The sequence below is a fragment of the Rhinatrema bivittatum genome, chromosome 1, assembly GCF_901001135.1.
Source record: "Rhinatrema bivittatum chromosome 1, aRhiBiv1.1, whole genome shotgun sequence".
Taxonomy (NCBI): Eukaryota; Metazoa; Chordata; class Amphibia; order Gymnophiona; family Rhinatrematidae; genus Rhinatrema; species Rhinatrema bivittatum.
The window spans coordinates 638,140,074-638,159,992 of record NC_042615.1 but is presented as its reverse complement, the minus strand read 5'-3'; the positions used below and the strand labels follow the sequence as shown (position 1 = coordinate 638,159,992).

General features: G+C 44.4%; 1 protein-coding gene across 1 annotated transcript in view; it reads right to left on the bottom strand.

Moving 5' to 3' along the window:
• Nucleotides 1-19,319, bottom strand: part of LOC115100037 — a 72,696-nt gene extending 53,377 nt beyond the window's left edge. The window contains exons 1-3 of the mRNA XM_029618191.1: nucleotides 19,217-19,319; nucleotides 18,794-18,895; nucleotides 2,661-2,771 (exon numbers count right to left, since the gene is read on the bottom strand). Of these exons, the coding sequence (XP_029474051.1) occupies nucleotides 2,661-2,771; nucleotides 18,794-18,895; nucleotides 19,217-19,319 (316 nt within the window). The remainder of the gene's footprint in view (nucleotides 1-2,660; nucleotides 2,772-18,793; nucleotides 18,896-19,216) is intronic.
• Between the last annotated feature and the right edge of the window lie 600 nt (nucleotides 19,320-19,919).

The window sequence follows — 19,919 nt, the reverse complement described above, 5'->3', positions numbered from 1 at the left end:
GGGAAGGGAAGGTGGGGGGGGGGGGGAAGGAAGTTCCCTCAGAGGCCGCTCTGATTTCGGAGCGGCCTGGGAGGGAACAGGGGAAGGAAGCGGGGCTCGGATAGGGTTCAGTGTACGCAAGGTGCACAATTCCACCCCCTTGCATGCGCCGACCCTGGATTTTATAATATTATGATTTGATGTTATAAAATCGGGTGTATATGTGCACATGCCGGGTAGAGCACGTACATGTAGGCTGTGCGCGTATGTTTTAAAATTCGGCTCTTAGTCAGCTATTTTGGTTAAAGATTAAAAGCTTACATAAATAAAATAGTCTTCAACATTTTCCTGAATTTAGTGGTTAAAGCCTCCTTCTTTAAGTCCTGAAGTAATGTACTCCATAAAATAGGGCCCTGTATATAAAACAGACTTTCTCGTGTTTCATCAGGCCACACAACTTTAAAAGATGGAGACTGGGAGGCAGACCTTGAGGGGCAGATTTTCAAAGACCTACGAGCGTAAATCCAGGAGGATTTACGCGCGTAGGGGGGGTTATGCGCGCCGGGCCTATTTTCAAAAGGCCTGGTGGCGTGCGTAAAGCCCTGGGACGCGTGTAAATCCCGGGGCTTGAAAAAAGGAGCGGGGTGTGGGCGGGGCGGGGTTGGAGTCAGCGGCTCCTGGCACAGCGCCCATTTGCTGCTGTGTCAGAGATTGTGTGCTGGCAATTGGCCGGCAGGCGCAAAAGGTTAAATAAAGATCAAGGGGGGGTTAGAGTAGGGCTTGGGGGGGGGGAAGGTTAGAGGAAGGGGTGGGAAGGTCAGCCTAGGGGGAAGGGAAATTCTCTCTCAGGCGGCTCTGATTTTGGAGCGACCTGGGAGGGAACGGAGGAAGCCAGCGCGGCTTGGCGCACTCAAGGTGCACAACTGTGCACCCTCTTGCATGCGCCGACCATGGATTTTATAACCTGCACGCGCATGTTATAAAATCGGGCATATATGTGCCGGGTAGCACGTGCACATATAGGACGCGTGCGCTCCTTTTAAAATCTACCCCTAAGGTTCTTGTTGGACGATACAAATTGAGAGCTGCATTAAAGCTTGGAGGTGCAAGGCCATTAACTCCTTTAAAGACAGACATGATCATTTTCAATTTAACCTTCCATATTACTGGAAGCCAGTAGTGCTTGATTAGAATAGGGATTAAATGCTGGTATAAGGGTACCCCTGACACAATCCTTATAGTGAAATTCTGGATGTACTGCAATGCCCTCATAGTATTATATGGCAAACCAGGTAGAGTGCATTGCAGTAATCGATGGATGAAATCACTATCAAGCATACAACCGTTTTTAAGACCTGTTCATTTAGATAAAGATAAAGCCTATGTAACATCTGGAGCTTAAAGTAGGAATTTTTAACCACCTGTTTTACATGTGGTTAAAGTGTCAGCTTTAAATCAGTCAGTACACCCAAATTCTGAGCTTGTCTTAAAATGGGCATGGATACCCCATCCACCAGTAACTTTTCAGGAAAGTCATCAGTGCGAATTCTAGGCAAATACAAAATTTCCATTTTGCTCATGTTTAATGACAATTTATTGTTAAAAAAAACTATGCCTTCATGGTCGCTAAACAACTAGCAATCCCATTTAAAGCCATGGCATGTGACCTTTTACAAGTATAAAAAATTGCTGTCCTCCCATACGTCAGGAGACACTGGCTGCAGTTTCTCTTGAGAGGTGCTGTTCCTCTGCTGAAAGAGCCAACAGAGAGAAGTAAAAAAACAAACAAAACAATCTAAATCTCAACTCTTATAGTATCCTGCACTGGATGTTCACAATGATATGAATAAGAGCCACCACCGGCAGCACTCAGATTGTGCCAGGATTTTTGCTTTATACTTGCGTGGTTTTCAATCCTGAGAAAACCCCTCTGTGCTGTAAACACTGGGACCAACAGTGGCTACCTGCTCACACAAACACACAGTTTGGACTAAACCCATTTTCACAGGAGGGTCCATATCCACCTGCCACAGCAGCCTTATGTGGACATTTGGTTTATTCAGGAAATCCGAGACACCACAGTGTTTGTTTTCTTTTCCCTTGTGCATGCACCACCAAGACTGGGGAAATCTTTTTTTTTTCATTTCTAGCAATTTACACTGGGTTTTTGTTGGCTGCCTGTATGCCTTTTGCTGTTTCTGGTATTGCCGTTGTTATAAAAAATGACATCCTGCTATTCTTAAAGATATATATAGAACCGATGCTCCTGTCTGCTACTGTGAGGTATTATTCTGCTGTTGTTTTGATTGCCATTGCATTTATGTCTCTTTGCCTTTGTTAAAGCGTAAAGTTATATAGAAAGTTTCAGCGTGTCGTGGTGTATCCTGAGTCACCTACTCAGGAACAGGGGTACTAACAGAATTGAATCTGGGGTGAATCTAAGAACCTGCAACCCTCATCTCGTCTTATTACAAGGGGGGGGGGGGGGGTGCTGGAGGAGTCTTCTGCTGCAGTCCATCCGCAGCTATTGGCGGCAGGTTTTTCCTCACGTTGCTTGGCAGGGGGCACTACACTCAAATTATTCAAAACTAGTTTAGGTCCTCAATTTGCCCCTGGCTGCCACTCAGGAATAAATTATTTTACAAGTGGACATATATTATTACCAATGTTCTTGTACTCACCTTGCCTTGCCAGACTTGCTGCCTCTGAATGTGGAATGCTAGTGACATCAGTTCCATTGACAGCCATCACAATATCACCAACCTGAAGTCCTGCTTCCTCAGCCGCACCATCTGCAAGTACATTGGGAAAGAAGGAAGCTAATTCAGTAAAGGTTTAAGACTATTTAAACCCTTGAAATATTGGTTTTTCCTCAAAAAACAAATATTATGACTTTAGCAGATATCACACTAGTTAAGAACAAGTTTGAGACTCAAATCTTCATTCCATGTGCTGTAAATGGAGGTACTAATTAGTTTACAGCATCTAAAAGCCAACACAAACCCTAGCCCACTGCTATTGTGTACTGAAAGAATATCATACCTCCAAGGTTTCCATACACAGGAGGCTCTAGTATGAGGGGTCATAAGAAGAGAGTGAAAGGGGGTAAACTCAGGAGTAATGAGGAAACATTTCTTTATGGAAAGGGTGCTGGATGCAAGTGTAAGGATACTTCATTCCCTTACCACTAATTTTTTTCCTTTTCCATCTTTGGAGAGAGGTTTTTGACAGTTCTGGAACCATCCCTAAGATTTTTCCCTGTCTTGGGTGCTGGGATTAGTCTGAGTCCCCCTATATAACCTGGTTTGAGCATATGCAGTGTGGGGTTGGTTGTAGGTTTGCTTTTGCAGCACGAGGAATGTTTTATTGGTGGATTCCAGTAGGCCCCACTGCCTGCAGAATTGGGCAAAACAAGGACAGTATCCTTGCTAGAGCCCTCACAGACTTGGAAGGTACGGTCTTGGGTGAGTGGAGAAGACAAGAAGGAGTTTTGTCTTTTTTTTTTTTTCCTGCTCCCTGGTCAGGAGGGCAGACATCCCTGCCTGAGGAGACTGGGATAGGGTGCTACTTTGCCCTGTGTCCATTTAAAGTAAGGACTGTGGTTGCAAAGAAGTAAGAACTGTGTTTGAAAAGTTTACTTTACTCTTGAATGGGAGAACATTTTTTTGCCACCACCTTCTTACTTTTTGGAGAAGAAATTTTCAATCCTTTCCTGTCACCGGGAAAGGACATTGACTCATAGTTGAAAAGAAAGAAGAAAAAAAAAAGACTAAGGCACTTGGAGTTTCATTCCATCTGTATCCATAGACTTTTATTTTTGCACTTTGTGATGTAGCCCTTCGTGGGGTGCACAAAATTAGGGAGTCACAAAGCGTCCTAGGCTGATCTCTACTTTTCTTCTACAAGTTTCACAAGAGCCCATGGAGACACCTAGGTTCATCTGGTGGTGGTGGCAGGGGGAGGTGTTATATCTTGATATTGCTAGATTTATCTGCAGCTTTTGACACAGTCAATCATAACACCTTACTTACAAGACTTGGTGAAATTGGCATTGGTGGAAGCATATTCAACTGGATAAAATCCTTTCTCAGTACTAGAACTTATCAGGTAAAAATTGGAAATTAAAATTCAGCCTTAAAGTATATAAAACTGGTGTTCCACAGGGAGTTACTATTTCAACTACTTTATACCATTATGCAAATTTGTCTTGTTTTTTTCCATATATATGCAGATGATATACAATTTTTCATCCCCATTGATGAATCAAAATCACATGCACTGAAGTTACTAAGCATTTATTTGACCATCATCCAGAAACTGCTATCTCATATTAGACTAGTATTGAACATGTCTAAAACAGAAATAATATATTTAATTAGAAAAACAATAACCAATCAACTTCCTACATTCAGATTTGGTTCCAATAAAATTAACATGGCAAATTCTGTCCACAATCTAGGTGTAATCCTTGATAACAAACTTTCAATGATTGCCCATATTTGGGCAATAATTAAATCTGGCTATAACAAGCTATGCATACTTAGGTGATTAAAACCTTAAGCCCAAATTTTCAAAGCCCAGCGCACACAAAAACCAGGGAATACGGGCATGGCCAGGCTGTGTGCACACTAAGGGCCGGATTTTCAAAGGGTTACGCGCGCCGGGCCTATTTTCAAAAGGCCCGGCGATGCGCATAAAGCCGCAGGACGCGTGTAAGTCCCGGGGCTTTACTAAAGGGGCGGGAAGGGGCGGGGTCAGAGTATGCCAGGGATTGCGTGCTGGCAGTCGGCCGGTGCACGCAATTTACTTCAGCCCCAGGGCTGAAGTAAGTTATGTAATAAAAGAAAGAAAAAAAAGGTAGGGGGGAAGGGCGGGGGAGGTAGGGGAAAGGGCGAGGGAGGTAGAGGAAGGGAAGGTGGGATGGGGGGTAGGAAAGTTCCCTCCGAGACTGCTCCGATTTCGGAGCGGCCTGGGAGGGAACGGGGGAAGGCAGCGCGGGTTGGCGTGCACCCCATTGCGCGCGCCGACCCCTGATTTTATAACATGCGCTCGCATGTTATAAAATCAGGCGTACATGTGTGTGCGCTGGGTAGCATGTATACATGTACGCCACTCACGCTCCTTTTAAAATCTACCCTTAAGCGCATTTTAAAAACAGCCCAGCCATGCACATATCTCCCGATAAGCGCCAAAGTGCCGGGCTCCTTGAAATGGTTCAATCCAAAACTTTAAAAAAATCTTCCAGGCTCCAACACTCTTCCACTTTCAAAATCTCAAACTCTCCTCGATCAATTCTTGGAGAGGAAATATCCACAACACCGCAAACTGCTCACCCTCTGGCTCTGATCATACTAAAGGGACAATTTACACATCTGAGCCACATCCCATAAAATGGTAGAGATATGATGGAGGATCCCAAAAATGCCAAAACCCTAGATGAATACAGGGCAAATTATTAATGGCAGGCAAAGCCTGGTCACAGTGATTTTTTAATTTTTATTTTGGGATAACCTTTTTATGAGTTACAGTATACTTCTTATTTGAACAACACTTCAAGTGTTTTGCCTGCTGAGATCTATTGGAGTGAGCTCCCTTGTGGGAAAGATCAGGAAGGCCTGGAGACACTGTGCAGTGGATCCCTACCTTGAGTGCACCGAGGGCCCCGGAGAACATAAGAATAACACATTTGTAGGGGTATCTCAGTAAAAAGATAGCACCCAGAGCCCGAGCCTCTTTTCTCCTCCCTTAGGTAACTCTGACAAATCAGGAAAATTCTAACACAAGAACCCATAAAATGAACATTGAAAATTTTAAAATAATTCTTCATAACATAACTCAAATCATCTTCAGAAAAAAAAAAGGCATGATCTGAGATTTCATAAGTAGTAGACTCCAAAAGGCAGAACGTTCTAGAATCTTTGGGAAAGATTATCTACTACCAAAAAGTAAAAATACGACCTTATTAAAAGAAGGAACAGATTCAGCAGAAATAGACAATGTCTCCAAAAAATATCTTCTTAAAGTAACTCTCAGCAGCTGCCCCCACCACTCTGGGAAAATTCAGAAACAAGAGTTTCAGGCTTCTCAGTCTATTTTCAATGAATTCAACCCTCCAGTTGAGAGCCCTTCACTCTTGAATAAGAGTAGAATGAACAGATCTTAAGTCACCAACTTCTTTTTCTAATGTAGCTGTTCTCCCAGTCACTTCACTACAATGATATTTATGTTCTAAAACCTTAGACTCCAAACTACTAGACTTATAGCATCCACCTTCCCTGAGCATTCTGAAAAAAACAGTTCCAAACTTTTCCAGGAGATCCCAGAGCGAGTCCAAGGTGACCACTGCCAGCTTCAGAGGGATTAAACTGAGGCAACCAGCTGGCTGATTCTAAGATGGGGACTCACCTCACCAAGTGACTCCTCTGCTGCAGCTCCAGAAATCCACTGAACAAGAGATGAAACTCTGCTGGCAAACTCTACACCAGAAGCTCCTTCCATTTCAACACTGCCAATGACTTCATCTGTCTGTGACCCTGTTGCCCTGAAGCAGGGAGAACCATGCACAGCCGGTGGCAGAAGATTGTCGAGGGGGCTGAGTGACACTTCCTCCCCAGCTGAAACCTGCTCTCCTACACCAGGCATGGTAATGGGATCAAAAGCCCCCTTCAGAAGAAGCAGGTGGTGGGGGGGGGGGGGGCGTTGTTCACCGCGAAACGTGATGGCTGCGTGCGCCTGAGGCTCCTGACCTGCCTTCTCCCTGACCAACTTTTTCGCCTTGAAAAACTTTCAAAAATGCGACTCCTGCCACAGTATCAGAGCGGGTGGGAGTTGCTGCTGCAAGAATTCGCAAAAAGGTCAGAGGCGCTGCTTCGGAGACGCGGGAGAGCTCTTGGGGAGTGCAGCCTGGGCTCTGCCTCCCCCCCACCGGCTGCCATTTTCGCCGCGCACACAACAGCGGGGGAAAAAAGAAAAAGAAGTCGGAATCCCGCCACCGCCCTGAATCAGGTGAGAGCCGCTATTTAAAGGAGACATCGCAAGCATAATATAAAATATAAACTAAGTGAGTTCTTCCCCGCGAACCGGGAGTGCTGCTGGCATTTGAGATCCCCTCCCCCGCTGCGGTTTCCCCGATTTTCACTTTCTTCGTAAGGGAAATTACAAATTTTAAACGGGGGAAATTTAAAAATTAAAAATACAACCACATCAATAGTTGACAAAGAACGAATCCTGCTCCTGCCTTGGCACGGGTGAGAGCCATTACTTAAAAATAAACAACACAAACAATAATATAAAGAAGGAGGAAGTGACATCATCACCTGAGGGACGTCTGAGCCTAACTCCCTGTCTCCTCCACGATTATCAGTGACTATTGTAATCTATCCCCCCCACGATATCTACTTTGATCCAGCGCCTGAGTGAACATCATGACTGGCAAAAAAAATCCCGCTCGATGTGGAGACATTTTCCTACGATTCTGGGGGATCAAGATTCACGGCCCTGGCTGCCGACCCTACAAGCATGGGCCCTGCGACCCCGCCGATGGAAACCCTGGGTGATCCTGTGGTTCAGGATGCATCCCTTGCCTCGCTCATAAAATGGAACTTTCATACCTGGTTTGAAGGAATAAGACAAGATATCCGCTCTCTCCGGGATAATTGTTAATGAGAATATTGATGGCCTCCGCACAGACTTGTGAGATTTAGGCCGGCGGGTGGAGGAGACTGAAGGGGTCCTAGAGGTGCAAGACACACAGATTAGTGCTATCACCGATGATATTGCAGTGTTTCAGAAGATGCAGGAAGAAGCAGAGTTAAAATTAGAAGATCTTGAAAACAGGTCCCAGCGTATTCGGGGTCTGCTGGAGACTCCTGAATTTGCTAACTCCATGGAAGTGGTGCGCAAGGTCTGCTTGGCGCTTTTAACCTCGGAACCGGAACTGGGACTGGATGTATAACTGCCGCCACATCCTGATATTGTGATCGAAAGGGTCCATTGGGCCTTAGGGAATGCCCCGCGGAATACCCCGAAGGACATAATAGCATGTCTGCACAGCTTTCTGATAAAAGAAGATATCATGTGTTGCGCCAGATGGCTGAGCCCATTCAGCTGGGAGGGTCATGAGCTACAAATTTACGACGACTTGGGCCCTGTGACCTTACGCCGGAGAAGAGAGCTGCAACCCTTGACCATGGTCCTCTAGCGAGAAAACATATGCTATTGATGGCTTTATCCGTGGGGCCTCGCTTTCACCTATCAAGGGGTAATCTCCCAAGTGAAAACATTGGCAGAAGCTGCGCCGATTTTGCAGGCAGCAGGTCTTACTCTGCCTCTCGGAGAGAAACCACCAGCCCAAGTGCCTATGCAGGCCCGACCACAGTGGCAGAGGATCGGAAAGGGGGGGCATTGCCTCACCTGGAACCCCACAGGTGTCAACACTCTGGCCTTGGATGGTCCAGCCTGAATGATGGGACTCCTATTCCTCACTCCTGGAGAGGAAAAGGTCTGCAAAGCTGCTGGGAAACACTACTCTTTGAGGCACAGCTGGGCAGGTGGCCCTTTTGTGGAGAACTGGACCGCTTGGGAGGGGGGGCCTCCTGTTGAGAATAATACTGTACCCTCTGTAGGGGTTTTTTACCCCACTGGAGGCCTGGATATTGGGCAATTTGTGACAGTTAAATTGTTGATTCAAGGGTTCTTATCCTGTTTGGAGTAGAGGTTGGGTGGGCTGGTGGAGAACCGCTCATTTTCTAGAGATTCACGCGACTATGAGAAGGTGGAGGGGGGTGACGGGCTGTCCTTCCTTAGGTAGGGGTCTACCTTAATGGTGGGCAAGGGTCTAATGGGTCAGGATGGGGGGAGGGGGATATGGGGAGGGAAGTGGAGGGGGAGGGATAGGGTTGGGGGCGGGGGGAGTCAGAGGGGAGAAGGTTGTCTAGGGGGTGAAGTAGGGGTTGGTAGGGGGTATCTACAACGATATGTGCGGTTGGGGCTAGCGGGGAATTTTTTCAGAGCTCTTGCTCAGGGATCTAGGCAATTAAGGCTCGGGGGGAGGAGGTCGGAATGGTATGGCTGAGCTCAAATATGTCTCACTAAATGTTAAAGGCCTGAACTTGCCTTTCAAATGTCAAATGTTATTTAAAGAGATGACTCGTTTACAGGCCTCCATTGCTTTCATTCAAGAGACACACTTGAGGCATAGGGATGAACGCTTGCTCAGTTCCCGTAAATATCCACTACAATGTTTTGCATCTGCTACATCACATCACAGATATCACGGGATGGGCATCCTCTTTGCTCACTACCTTGTGGTACAAATACAGGATCAATATCGAGATCCGGACGGTCGATTTCTGCTTTTAAATGTTACTGTACAAGACCGTTCACTGGTGTTAGTTAGTGTTTACTGCCCGCCCCCCGCCCCCCCGCTCTACTGCTAGAAACTTTGAGGGAGGTGAGACGCCGGATAGAAGAGTACCCTTGTGCTAGTGTGGTTATGGCTGGCGACTTTAATATTGCCCCAAACCCCCACTTGGATACCTCGAAGCAATCTCAGGGGGGAAGGGGAAACTTCATCTCGTGTTAAACCAATTAATGAAGACCGGGCAGTTGGTGGATATCTGGCGACTTACCTACCCTCACAGCAAAAACTATACTTTTTACTCACACCCTCATAATTCTTACACGCATATCAACTTCTTTCTTATCTCCAAAGACCTTATTGCACAAACTGGGACCATGGATATTGAATGTATTACCTGGTCAGACCATGCTCCAATAGTATGGACCCTGGTCGGGCCCTCTGCGACCCAGGGTCGAAAGTTCTGGAAACTCAATGACTACCTTTTGAAACTTAAATCATATCAGGAGCGCATAGGAGAAGCACTGGATGATTATTTTTAGTTTGAATATGGGGGCGGAAGTCTCCCCCATATCTGTGTGGGAAGGTATGAAAGCAGTTATGCGGGGCCATTTGATTAGCCTTGGTACTTACCACAAAAAGCAGACGAATCAGAAGCGAAAGGCCCTGCTGATGGAGCTGGGGAAACTGGAATGCTGCGACAAATGGAATCCCGGGTCAGTGAGGGTGGGGCTCTTGACCAAGAAAAGGGATGAGATAGCTGCTTTAGACACTGTAGCGCTTGCCCATAGATTGGATTGTATAAAACAGCAATACTACAAATTTGGAGATAAGAATAGTCGCCTTTTAATGCATCATCTGCACGTCAAGAGACTTAAGACGCTCATCTATCAGCTTAAATCAGGGTCAGGAGAGATGTTGTGAGATTCGGAAGCTATCCAGACCCTGTTTCACACTTTTTATGAGAATCTATCCACTTCCGAGGTTTAGGCTTCTGGGTCGGATATCTCCTCCTATCTGATGGGGCTTGACTTGCCTAAATTGTCTGAACAAAAGCAGTCCTTGATGGGGAAACCTATTTCAGAATTGGAGGTTGATTGGGCAATCAGGGATTTAAAATCTGGGAAAGCCCCCGGCTTGGATGGGTTTACCCCCCTTTTCTACAAAAAATACAGGACTGCATTATGTGGCCCATTAGCACATATGTTTAATCACCTTCGGGAGGGAGGGCACTTGCTGCCCTATGGTAACATGGCGGGTATTACACTCATCCCTAAGCCAGGGAAAGATATTACTAACTGTGCGTCCTATAGGCCAAGCTTGCTAATTAACGTTGATTTGAAACTCCTGGCCAAAATATTAGCTTTCTGCCTCAGAGGGAGAATAGAAGGGCTTATTCATGCTGATCAGGCTGGTTTTATGCCGGGCCGAACGACAGCGGATAATATTCGGAAACTGATTAACTTGATCTATAGTTCCAAGAAGGCGGGTAATCCAGCGGCCTTTTTGACTATTGATGCAGAAAAGGCTTTTGATCGGGTGTATTGGCCCCTTCTGTTTGCCGTTTTAGATAAGGTAGGCCTGGGAGGATCCTTTTCCACATGGGTAAGGGAATTGTATCGGGAACTTCTTGCATGTTTAAAAGTTAATAGTAGCTATATGAAGACCTTTCCGATACGACGAGGGGCTAGGCAAGGTTGCCCCCTGTCTCCGCTGCTGTTTGCGCTCAGTCTGGAACCACTGGCAGTGAGTATCCATCATTCTCCTGCGGTTCACGGGATCCCTATTGGCTCACAACAATATAAGATCTCGCTTTACGCGGATGATATTATTTTTTCACTCACAAATCCACTGACCTCTCTGGCCACGATGTGAGCCCTATAGGAAGAATATGGGCGCCTTTCAGGGTTTAAAGTCATCCCTGATAAATCAGAATTATTATCGATTAATTTCTCCAAGGGATTAGAGCGGGAGGGAAAACAAGTATTTCCCTTTAAATGGACAGGGGGTTCTATTCATTACTTAGGGACAAATTTGACCCTGAACCTTAATGCGCTAGAGCAACAAAACTACCAATCTTTAGTGTGACGTCTATTAGATGATTTAGACAAATGGCAATGCTGCAGCTCTCGTGGTTTGGGAGGATTAATGTTATCAAAATGAATGTCTTGCCCAGATTGGGGTACCTTTTTCAGACCTTACCATGTCTACTTCTGACCCATGAGTTGAAACCGCTGCAAAGAAAATTGCTTTTCTTTATCTGGGGGCCACGGCCACCTCGAGTTGCTCGGGCAGTGTTATGTTGGACCCGGCAAAAGGGAGTTGTGGGGACTCCCCTCCCTTCTACATTACTATGTGGCGTCCCAACTTAAGGTGTGATTGACTGTCATGATCTAGGTCTCCCTAAGCAGTGGGTTGAGATGGAACGGGCCCTAATGGGTGGCAATCCGCTTTACACGTTTTTCTGGTCTGGGGCAATACCTCCAAGGGAGCTACGGGATTTCCCCCCGCCACTGTATTGTACCTATATTATCTGGAAACGATGGAGGCCTGTGCTGGTGGGTGATAAATTGATAAAGCAAGAGGGTAGGCGATCTAAGAAAGCCATTTGGGCAATAATGCAGATTAGATGCCAAAATAGTCCAAGTGTAAGCTTTATTTGAATGGAGACATGAATTCATACAAATGCCCGACTCAGGCCGAGTTTTGCCCCATTTGGGGCTGCCTCAGGGGCTGTGTGAAGTTGGTCTCTTTATATATATCAGAAAACTGTCTTAGGGTTAATGCACCAAATATCTTAATAGTCTGGTAATTCTGATTTTGATATAGTGACGTGTAGTCTCCGTTCCGATATCTAATCTGCATTATTGCCCTGGTGGGTGATAAGACATACTCGGCCCTCTCGTCCATATGCCACCTGCGGGCTTTTGATAGTGGGAGAACTAATTTAGTCTTTCGCCTTTGGGCTCAACACGGTCTCACTAATTTGGGACAGGTGTGGAACACAGGGATGCTCTCATTCACGCAATTGCAACTTACTTATGCCCTCCCCAATACTGATTTTTTAGCCTATGCTCAGTTGTGACACTTTGGTTTTACCAGTACAGTGGCCTCCGATCTCCAACGGAGACTTCGATTTTCGAAGTTTATTGCATTTTGGCTGGAAAATTGCAGAAAATCATTTCCAAAATTTGTTGGTGGGAGGGGACTCACACTGCCACTCATTTAGCCGCAGGAGTATGACCTGGAAGTCACCTGGGACGGGGCAAAATGGGAGGACTGTTTTCGGCATCTAGGACAGACCTCGATGTCGGCGGCTATGATGGAAAATCGCTATAAACTCCTGTATCGCTGGAACTATCCTCCGGCCCACTTGGCCTGGTGGTTTCTGGGGAGCTCGGCCATATGTTGGAGACAATGCTCTCAGGAAGGCTCCTTTCTTCACATGTGGTGGTAATGTCCCTGCATACAGGTTTTCTGGAAGGACTGTCAAACATGGCTGGGCACTGTTTTGGGTGTCCAGCTTCCATTGCGGGCGGAGGTTTGACTTCTAAGACACCCCTGGGCGGCCCTTTCAGATGATCACCAGGCTCTGTTTACCTATGTGGTGACTGCGGCTAGACTACTGGTGGCAGCCCGGTGGAAATCTCAAGAGGTACCTACACACACTCATTTACTAACTAAATTATGACAGATATATTTGATGGAATATTTGACAACAATCCAGAAGGATTCTGTCCGAAAGTTTTACCGAATTTGGACCTTGCTGAAACCCTATATAGCAGGGGTCGGGAACCTTTTTGGCTGAGAGAGCCATGAACGCCACATATTTTAACATGTAATTCTGTGAGAGCCATACTAACTACAACCCCCCACCCTCCTGACTCCCCCAAGACCTGCCAAATTAATTTACTACAAACCCCCCATCCTCCTAACCCCCCCCCCCCCCCAAGACCTGCCAAAAGTCCCTGGTGGTCCAGCAGGGGTCCAGGGCTCGCAGACAAATCTTTAATAAAAAAGTAAAAATCTAACAAAACCCCCTCACCCTCCTGATGCCCCCCAAGTCCTCCAAAATTAATTTACTACAACCCCCCTCCTAACCCCCCCCCCCCCCAAGACCTGCCAAAAGTCCCTGGTGGTCCAGCAGGGGTCCAGGGCTCGCAGACAAATCTTTAATAAAAAAGTAAAAATCTAACAAACCCCCTCACCCTCCTGATGCCCCCCAAGTCCTCCAAAATTAATTTACTACAACCCCCCACCCTCCTGATGCCCCCCAAGACCTCCAAAATTAATTTACTACAACCCCCACCCTCCTGATCCCCCCCCCAAGACCTCCAAAAATCCCTGGTGGTCCAGCGGGGGTCCGGGAGCGATCTCCTGGACTTGGGCTGTCGGCTGCCAATAGTCAAAATGGCGCCGACAGCCCTTTGCCCTCACTATGTCACTGGGGTCGACCAATGGCGGCGGTAGCCCCTGTGACATAGTAAGGGCAAAGGGCCGTCGACGCCATTTTGATTACTGGCAGCCGACGGCCCTTTGCCTTTACTATGTCACAGGGGCTACCGCCGCCATTGGTCGACCCCAGTGACATAGTAAGGGCAAAGGGCCGTCGGCGCCATTTTGACTACTGGCAGCCGACGGCCCTTTGCCCTTACTATGTCACAGGGGCTACCGCCGCCATTGGTCGACCCAGTGACATAGTGAGGGCAAAAGGCCGTCGGCACCATTTTGATTACTGGCAGCCGACGGCCCTTTGCCCTTACTATGTCACAGGGGCTACCACCACCATTGGTCGACCCCAGTGACATAGTGAGGGCAAAGGGCCATCGGCGCCATTTTGACTACTGGCAGCCGACAGCCCAAGTCCAGGAGATCACTCCCGGACCGCTCCTGGACCCCCGCTGGACCACCAGGGACTTTTGGCAGGTCTTGGGGGGCGTCAGGAGGGTGGGGGATTTTGTTAGATTTTTACTTTTTTATTAAAGATTTGTCTGCGAGCCAGATGCAGCCATCAAAAGAGCCATATCTGGCTCCCGAGCCATAGGTTCCTGACCCCTGCTATATAGCCTAGTCAAGGGGAGGGGGGGGGGGGGCTCTCAAAGCCCCTTCTATGGCGGGGCTACGCCTGTCCAAGGTGACCTGGGGGGGGAGGGGGTTAGGAGGTTGTGGTGGTGGAGCTGTGGTTATTGGGCGGGGGGGGGGGGGGGTTTACATATCAAGGCCAGACTGGGCCCTGGGAGGTGGAGTCAGACCATGTTATACTCCTAATCAGTCACTGTCTTGTAGAAACTGCTTAAGATGATATCCAACATTTGCTGTTATTCTGTTAGTATGAATTTTATTGCCTGTTGCTCTGTAGCTGATGGTAAGTTTATATAAACCAATAAAATTATTAATTAAAGAAAAAAAAAGAAGAAACAGATCACACGAACTCAGGTATAAAGCACTGTCTGGGGATGGAGAGGGCTCAGAAGGAAAAGTCCTGGCCTTCCCCTTTCTCTTAGATGTCATAATACAAGGTAAACAAGAGAAGCAACACAGGACAGTTTGAGCATGACAAGATCATGCACCCATCTTGCTTCTCTCCCTACCCCGCAAATTTTTAATAATGCAGGGCCTACACAGCAGAATGGGCTTCTGTAACAACAATTGGCTCCTCCACAATAGGCATGTGGCAGCAGTGATAGTGGCAGTAAAGGAGTGAGATTAGCACCAAGGCTGCTGGACAAAGCTTGAGAGTGTATAAGAATGAATGGGGGTCTGTGTGTGTATATGTGGGTGTGTGTAAGAAAGTTTGAGAGCCTGCCTGAGGGGTGGGGGGTGAGAATTAATGGGATTCTGCCTGGGGCGGTGGTGGTCTGTGTGTGTAAAAATGAATGGGTGCTTATTTGGAGGTCTGTGTATCTGTGTGTGAATGAATGGATTCCTGCCTCATGGAGGTGGGTGGTGGATGGAATGTATGAGAATGAATGGGATCCTGCCTTGGGGTGTTCGTGTGTGTGTGTGTGTGTGTATGTGTGTGAATGAATAGAGCCTGCATGGGGGTCTGTTTGTGTATGAGAATGAATCATATTTTTCTTGGGAATGTATGTATCTGAGAGAGCCAGTGAGAGTTAGTGCATATGTATGTGTGTGTGCATATATGAGGTAGCCAGTAAGTGTGAGTGCATGTGTATGTGATGGAGCCAGTGAGAGTGAGTGCACAAGTGTGAATGTGTTTGAGAACATCATTGAGAGTGAGTGTATTTGTGTGTGTGTATATATGTGAGGGAGCCAGTGAGAGTGAGAGCTTGTGGGGTAAGAGGGAATCTATGGGAGTAAAAGCCTATGTGTGCATGGTAGTGGAGGGAGAGAAGGTTTGAAAGCCTATATATGAGAGTGCCTATGTGTCTTTGAGAGAGAGGATGTGAGGTGTGGGTGTGTATGAGAGCATGTATGGTTTTAGTTATTGGCTGTTATTTGATGTGTCTGCTGTTTGAAATATTTTATTAGTGCACGGGCAATTAAAAAATGTATTTGACTTTAATTAATGGATGTTATTATATTCATCAGTAGTTTTGAAATATTTATTCTTTTATTAGTAAGGTTTTACTATTATAATTGATGCTTTACATTTCTTAAATTTGCTTGTTTTATGAGGAATGTTTCTGTTTTTTCATTGTTAGTTTGGCTTCTTGGGATTTCCATTTCAGTTTTTGTCTGCATATTGCTGCTTCTAATTTGTGATCCTTTATTCTTGATTTGGTGAGAATCTGCCTCTATTCTGTGCATGTGTATGTGCATGTGACCAAGGTAAGAGATTCTTCTAGTGTGTAGTATCTGTGTAGGTATCTATAGCAATCAGGTTTGTTTTGTTTCCCCAATAGGTGGTATTCTGGAACACAGAATACATTATCCAAGCTGATAGAGACACAATGTTTACTCAAGAACTGCCAAAAGCTGCTTAAAACAAAAAAGCCTTTACATGCTTGCAGAAGAATAAAATATCATCAGAGGCTCTTAAAAAATAAGGCAACATATTCCTCAAATCAGGGTCTTTGATAACAAACACCAGATCTCTTGTAACCATAAGTTTAGAGGAATTGGTGGATGGAAATAGGATTGATGTTGTTTGAGTCCTTGGCATTCCTACTGTTTCGTTATGATAGGGTTGTTGTATAGATCTGAATGTTTTTTTGCAGGGTTTTGTGTTCACAATGTGTCTAGCCATATAGAATTGGTTGAATTTTGTAGTAATACAAAAGTGTGACTTACCGTATTCTTCCTTCATGATCATTTAAGTAATGGAGAATTATTTAAATAAAGTATTTGAAATTTGATATTTTTTACACTATTTTTGCTTGGACATACGTGGCTCATAGCGCACAAATTTTAGCTCAGCTTATAAAAAGTTGCATGAAAGAACATTTTTATGCACATAGCCTGTCAAAAATTAGAGAGAACATTGATGGTGTCGGTGAGATTGGAGTGATTGTTGAAGGGAACCACACCTCTGCTAATTTCTTTTGGTCGTTCTCTGGAGACGTAAATTTTCAAGTGCTAAAATGGGGTCATATTGGCTTCAACTTTGGGAAGCCCTGCCTTAGAGGAAAGACGAGATAGGGGAGATATGATAAAGACATTTAAATACCTTCAAGGTTTCCATGCAGAGGAGGCAGGCCTCTTTCAACAGAAAGGAGGCTCTAGAACAAAGGGTCATGGAATGAGAATCAAAGTTATGGAGGGGTTAAAAATATTTTTTTCCAAACAAATCCAGAGTGCAGGCAATAACTCTAAAAATTTGTTTCGTGTAGAACAGAATTTAATGAAATCCTCTTTTATTACCTATCAGCTCTGTGCTGGACTCTCCTGTGATGCCTTCATGAACTTTTTTTAGAGATAAAATCATGAAACTGTCAGTTTTCTTTTCTTCAGTTCCCTCATGGTACTTACCCAAAGCTGATGACCATATTTCGCTTTAGTCTACTTTTGAAACGATTTCCACTTTTGAAGTCTCTATAGTGATTTCTAAAGTAAATACCTTTTTTTTGCCCATTAAATACTTGTAATACAGTTATATTCAGAGCACTCAAACAACTAGTTGCTCCACCTTTAACTAAAATCATTAACTTGTCACTGAGTGAAGGAGGATTTCTTTCTGAGTTGAAAAAAGCAGTAGTCAAATCCATTAAAAAAAAAAAGGCCTAGATTTCTCAGAGCTGGCCAAGATTCTTGGGTTTGTTGATCTCCAACTGCTAAATGATTTCCTTGATAAACATTGTATCCTTGATCCATTTCAATTTGGATTTTGTAAAGCTGCTGGAACTTCTATCTTTGATAGACTCAATTCGTAGAGAGCTAGAAATATTTGCTGGCTAGAAATATTTGCTGGCCTTTTCGGATATTTAATCTGCCTTTGATACCCTAGATCATCAGAGCCTGTTATTACATCTCAGAGAGATTGGTCTATCTGGACTTGTCCTTGCTGGTTTGAATCTTATTTGACAGTTCTCACCAAATCAGAATCAATGCTAATTGTTTTCCTTGAATTGATATTCCCACCGGAGTTCCACAGGGCTCTGCCCTTTCTTCTCTGCTCTTTAATATCTATTTGGCATAAATTGGCAAGTTACGTGTGGGGCTCTGTATGAGATATTGCAGATGAACTGCAATCTTCTTGGGCTGACACCTTTATTTTGTTATCATTATGTATGTCTACCATTAAATCATGGATGACATAAACTTTGTCTGAACTTAATGAAGACAGATCTTCTGGTACTACAGCTAAGTTAGCTGGATAACTTTACTCTGCCCCAAAATGCTGCTATATTATCCAGTTATATTGTAGCCCAATAATGAGTTGTCTGGCTAAATTTTAGGTGGATATGATGCAATTGGAGAGGCATGATGTGCTAGCAATGAAAAAGAATGTTGTACAAGATTATATATTAGCCTGGGAGAAATATTATCAATCTTTGCCTCAATCTATTAAAAGGAGAGTGAATGCTGTAGGGTACACTCTTGATTTGCGATAATCATGGGAGCTAACATTTACATTGTATTACGTCTTTGTTCTCCTTAATTGTGGATACTGGATTACTTCCTATATCTGTACTTATATTTGACAATCTGCTTTTGTTAGAGTACATATAGTATGAATGTTATATGAATGGCTTGTCTTGTATATAGCCTGCTAACAATTATATGTATCTTATTACTTGAAAATGAGGTGGTGTGGATATGGAAAGCATAATAATGCTGATGAATATACATTGTATTATGATTTTAGCTGAATGCTGTACTCCGTGTCTGTACTGCCTTAATCTAAATAAATAATTTTAAAAAAATTGGTGGATATGTGGCCCCAATATTCAAAAGTCATCATTTAGCTGGATAACTTGTGAGTTATCAGGTTAAATGCCTTTGAATATTGACCCCTAAATAAATAATGCATGTGGTATTAATAGTGTCACTTACTTGTATCTACTTCTGTTACCAGAATAGGTTTTGAAAACTGTATTCGGAATCCCCAGGGATAATCTCCAGTGCCTTTTGCAATTCTCACTGTTCGTTCACGAACTGTTAAAAGAAAAAAAAAAAATCCCATTACCTTAGAAACAAAAATTTACAACTCTACTGAACTTCTGAACTGATTTCTTATGTAAGATAAAGTTTGATATTCTGGCTATATTTTGACTATATTAATTCTAAGGTTCTATAGATTTGCACTTGACCTGATGTTTAGATTTTGTTGTTTGTATTTCAATTTTAAATATTTGTGAATATTAATGGGAGATTGCATTATTGGTTGGCTCTTCCGTTCCACTTAAAGCACCATCCTCTTTCAAATATACTAGAATATGGTGGGCTGGTCATAGTCTCTCAAGTCTGCACCCTTACAAGCTTGCCACTCTTCAAATACTGCTATTAGTATGGGCTGATAAGAAGGAATATTGAGCTCCTCCCACATCACATTTACATTAGCATTGTAATTCACAGTCATTACGAGGTTTTTGTCCATTTCTGTTTTGTAACACATCCCAGGTAGGAATGTGAAGAGTACAAAGCTCCCTATTGTGCTATATCGAGTGCCATTCTTTAATCAAACAGTATCACTTGCGCTTTAGGTTACCACTTTCCTTTCATCACTAAGGTGTGAATTCTGCACAAGCTGTTCCGAAGAACAGAATGTGCAGGTCAGGCCTCCTTATTCACCTGACAGAGATCTCTAAACTGATTTCTCTTTTCAGCTTTATAAATTCACTGTCAGAACATGTGAAAAAATGAATCAAGCACCACTCAACATACTTCTGAATTTTGCTACTGTGACACAAGGTATTTCAATAAAACATCTGTGGCCCTTGGTCTTTGCAAGGATATCAAGAGTTTTCCAGAGGTCTGAGGGGCCATTATGCACCCCATATCACACCCAGAGTTCTTCAAGAGTGGTAGGAATTTCATTTATTACACATTGTCAGGTAAATTTTCAAAAGGAGTTACACGTGTAAATGTACCTACAATTGTAGCAGTTTTCAAAAGCCATTTACACCTGTAAAGTGCACTTATGCAAGGAAATCTTATGGACAATTCAATGGCATATACT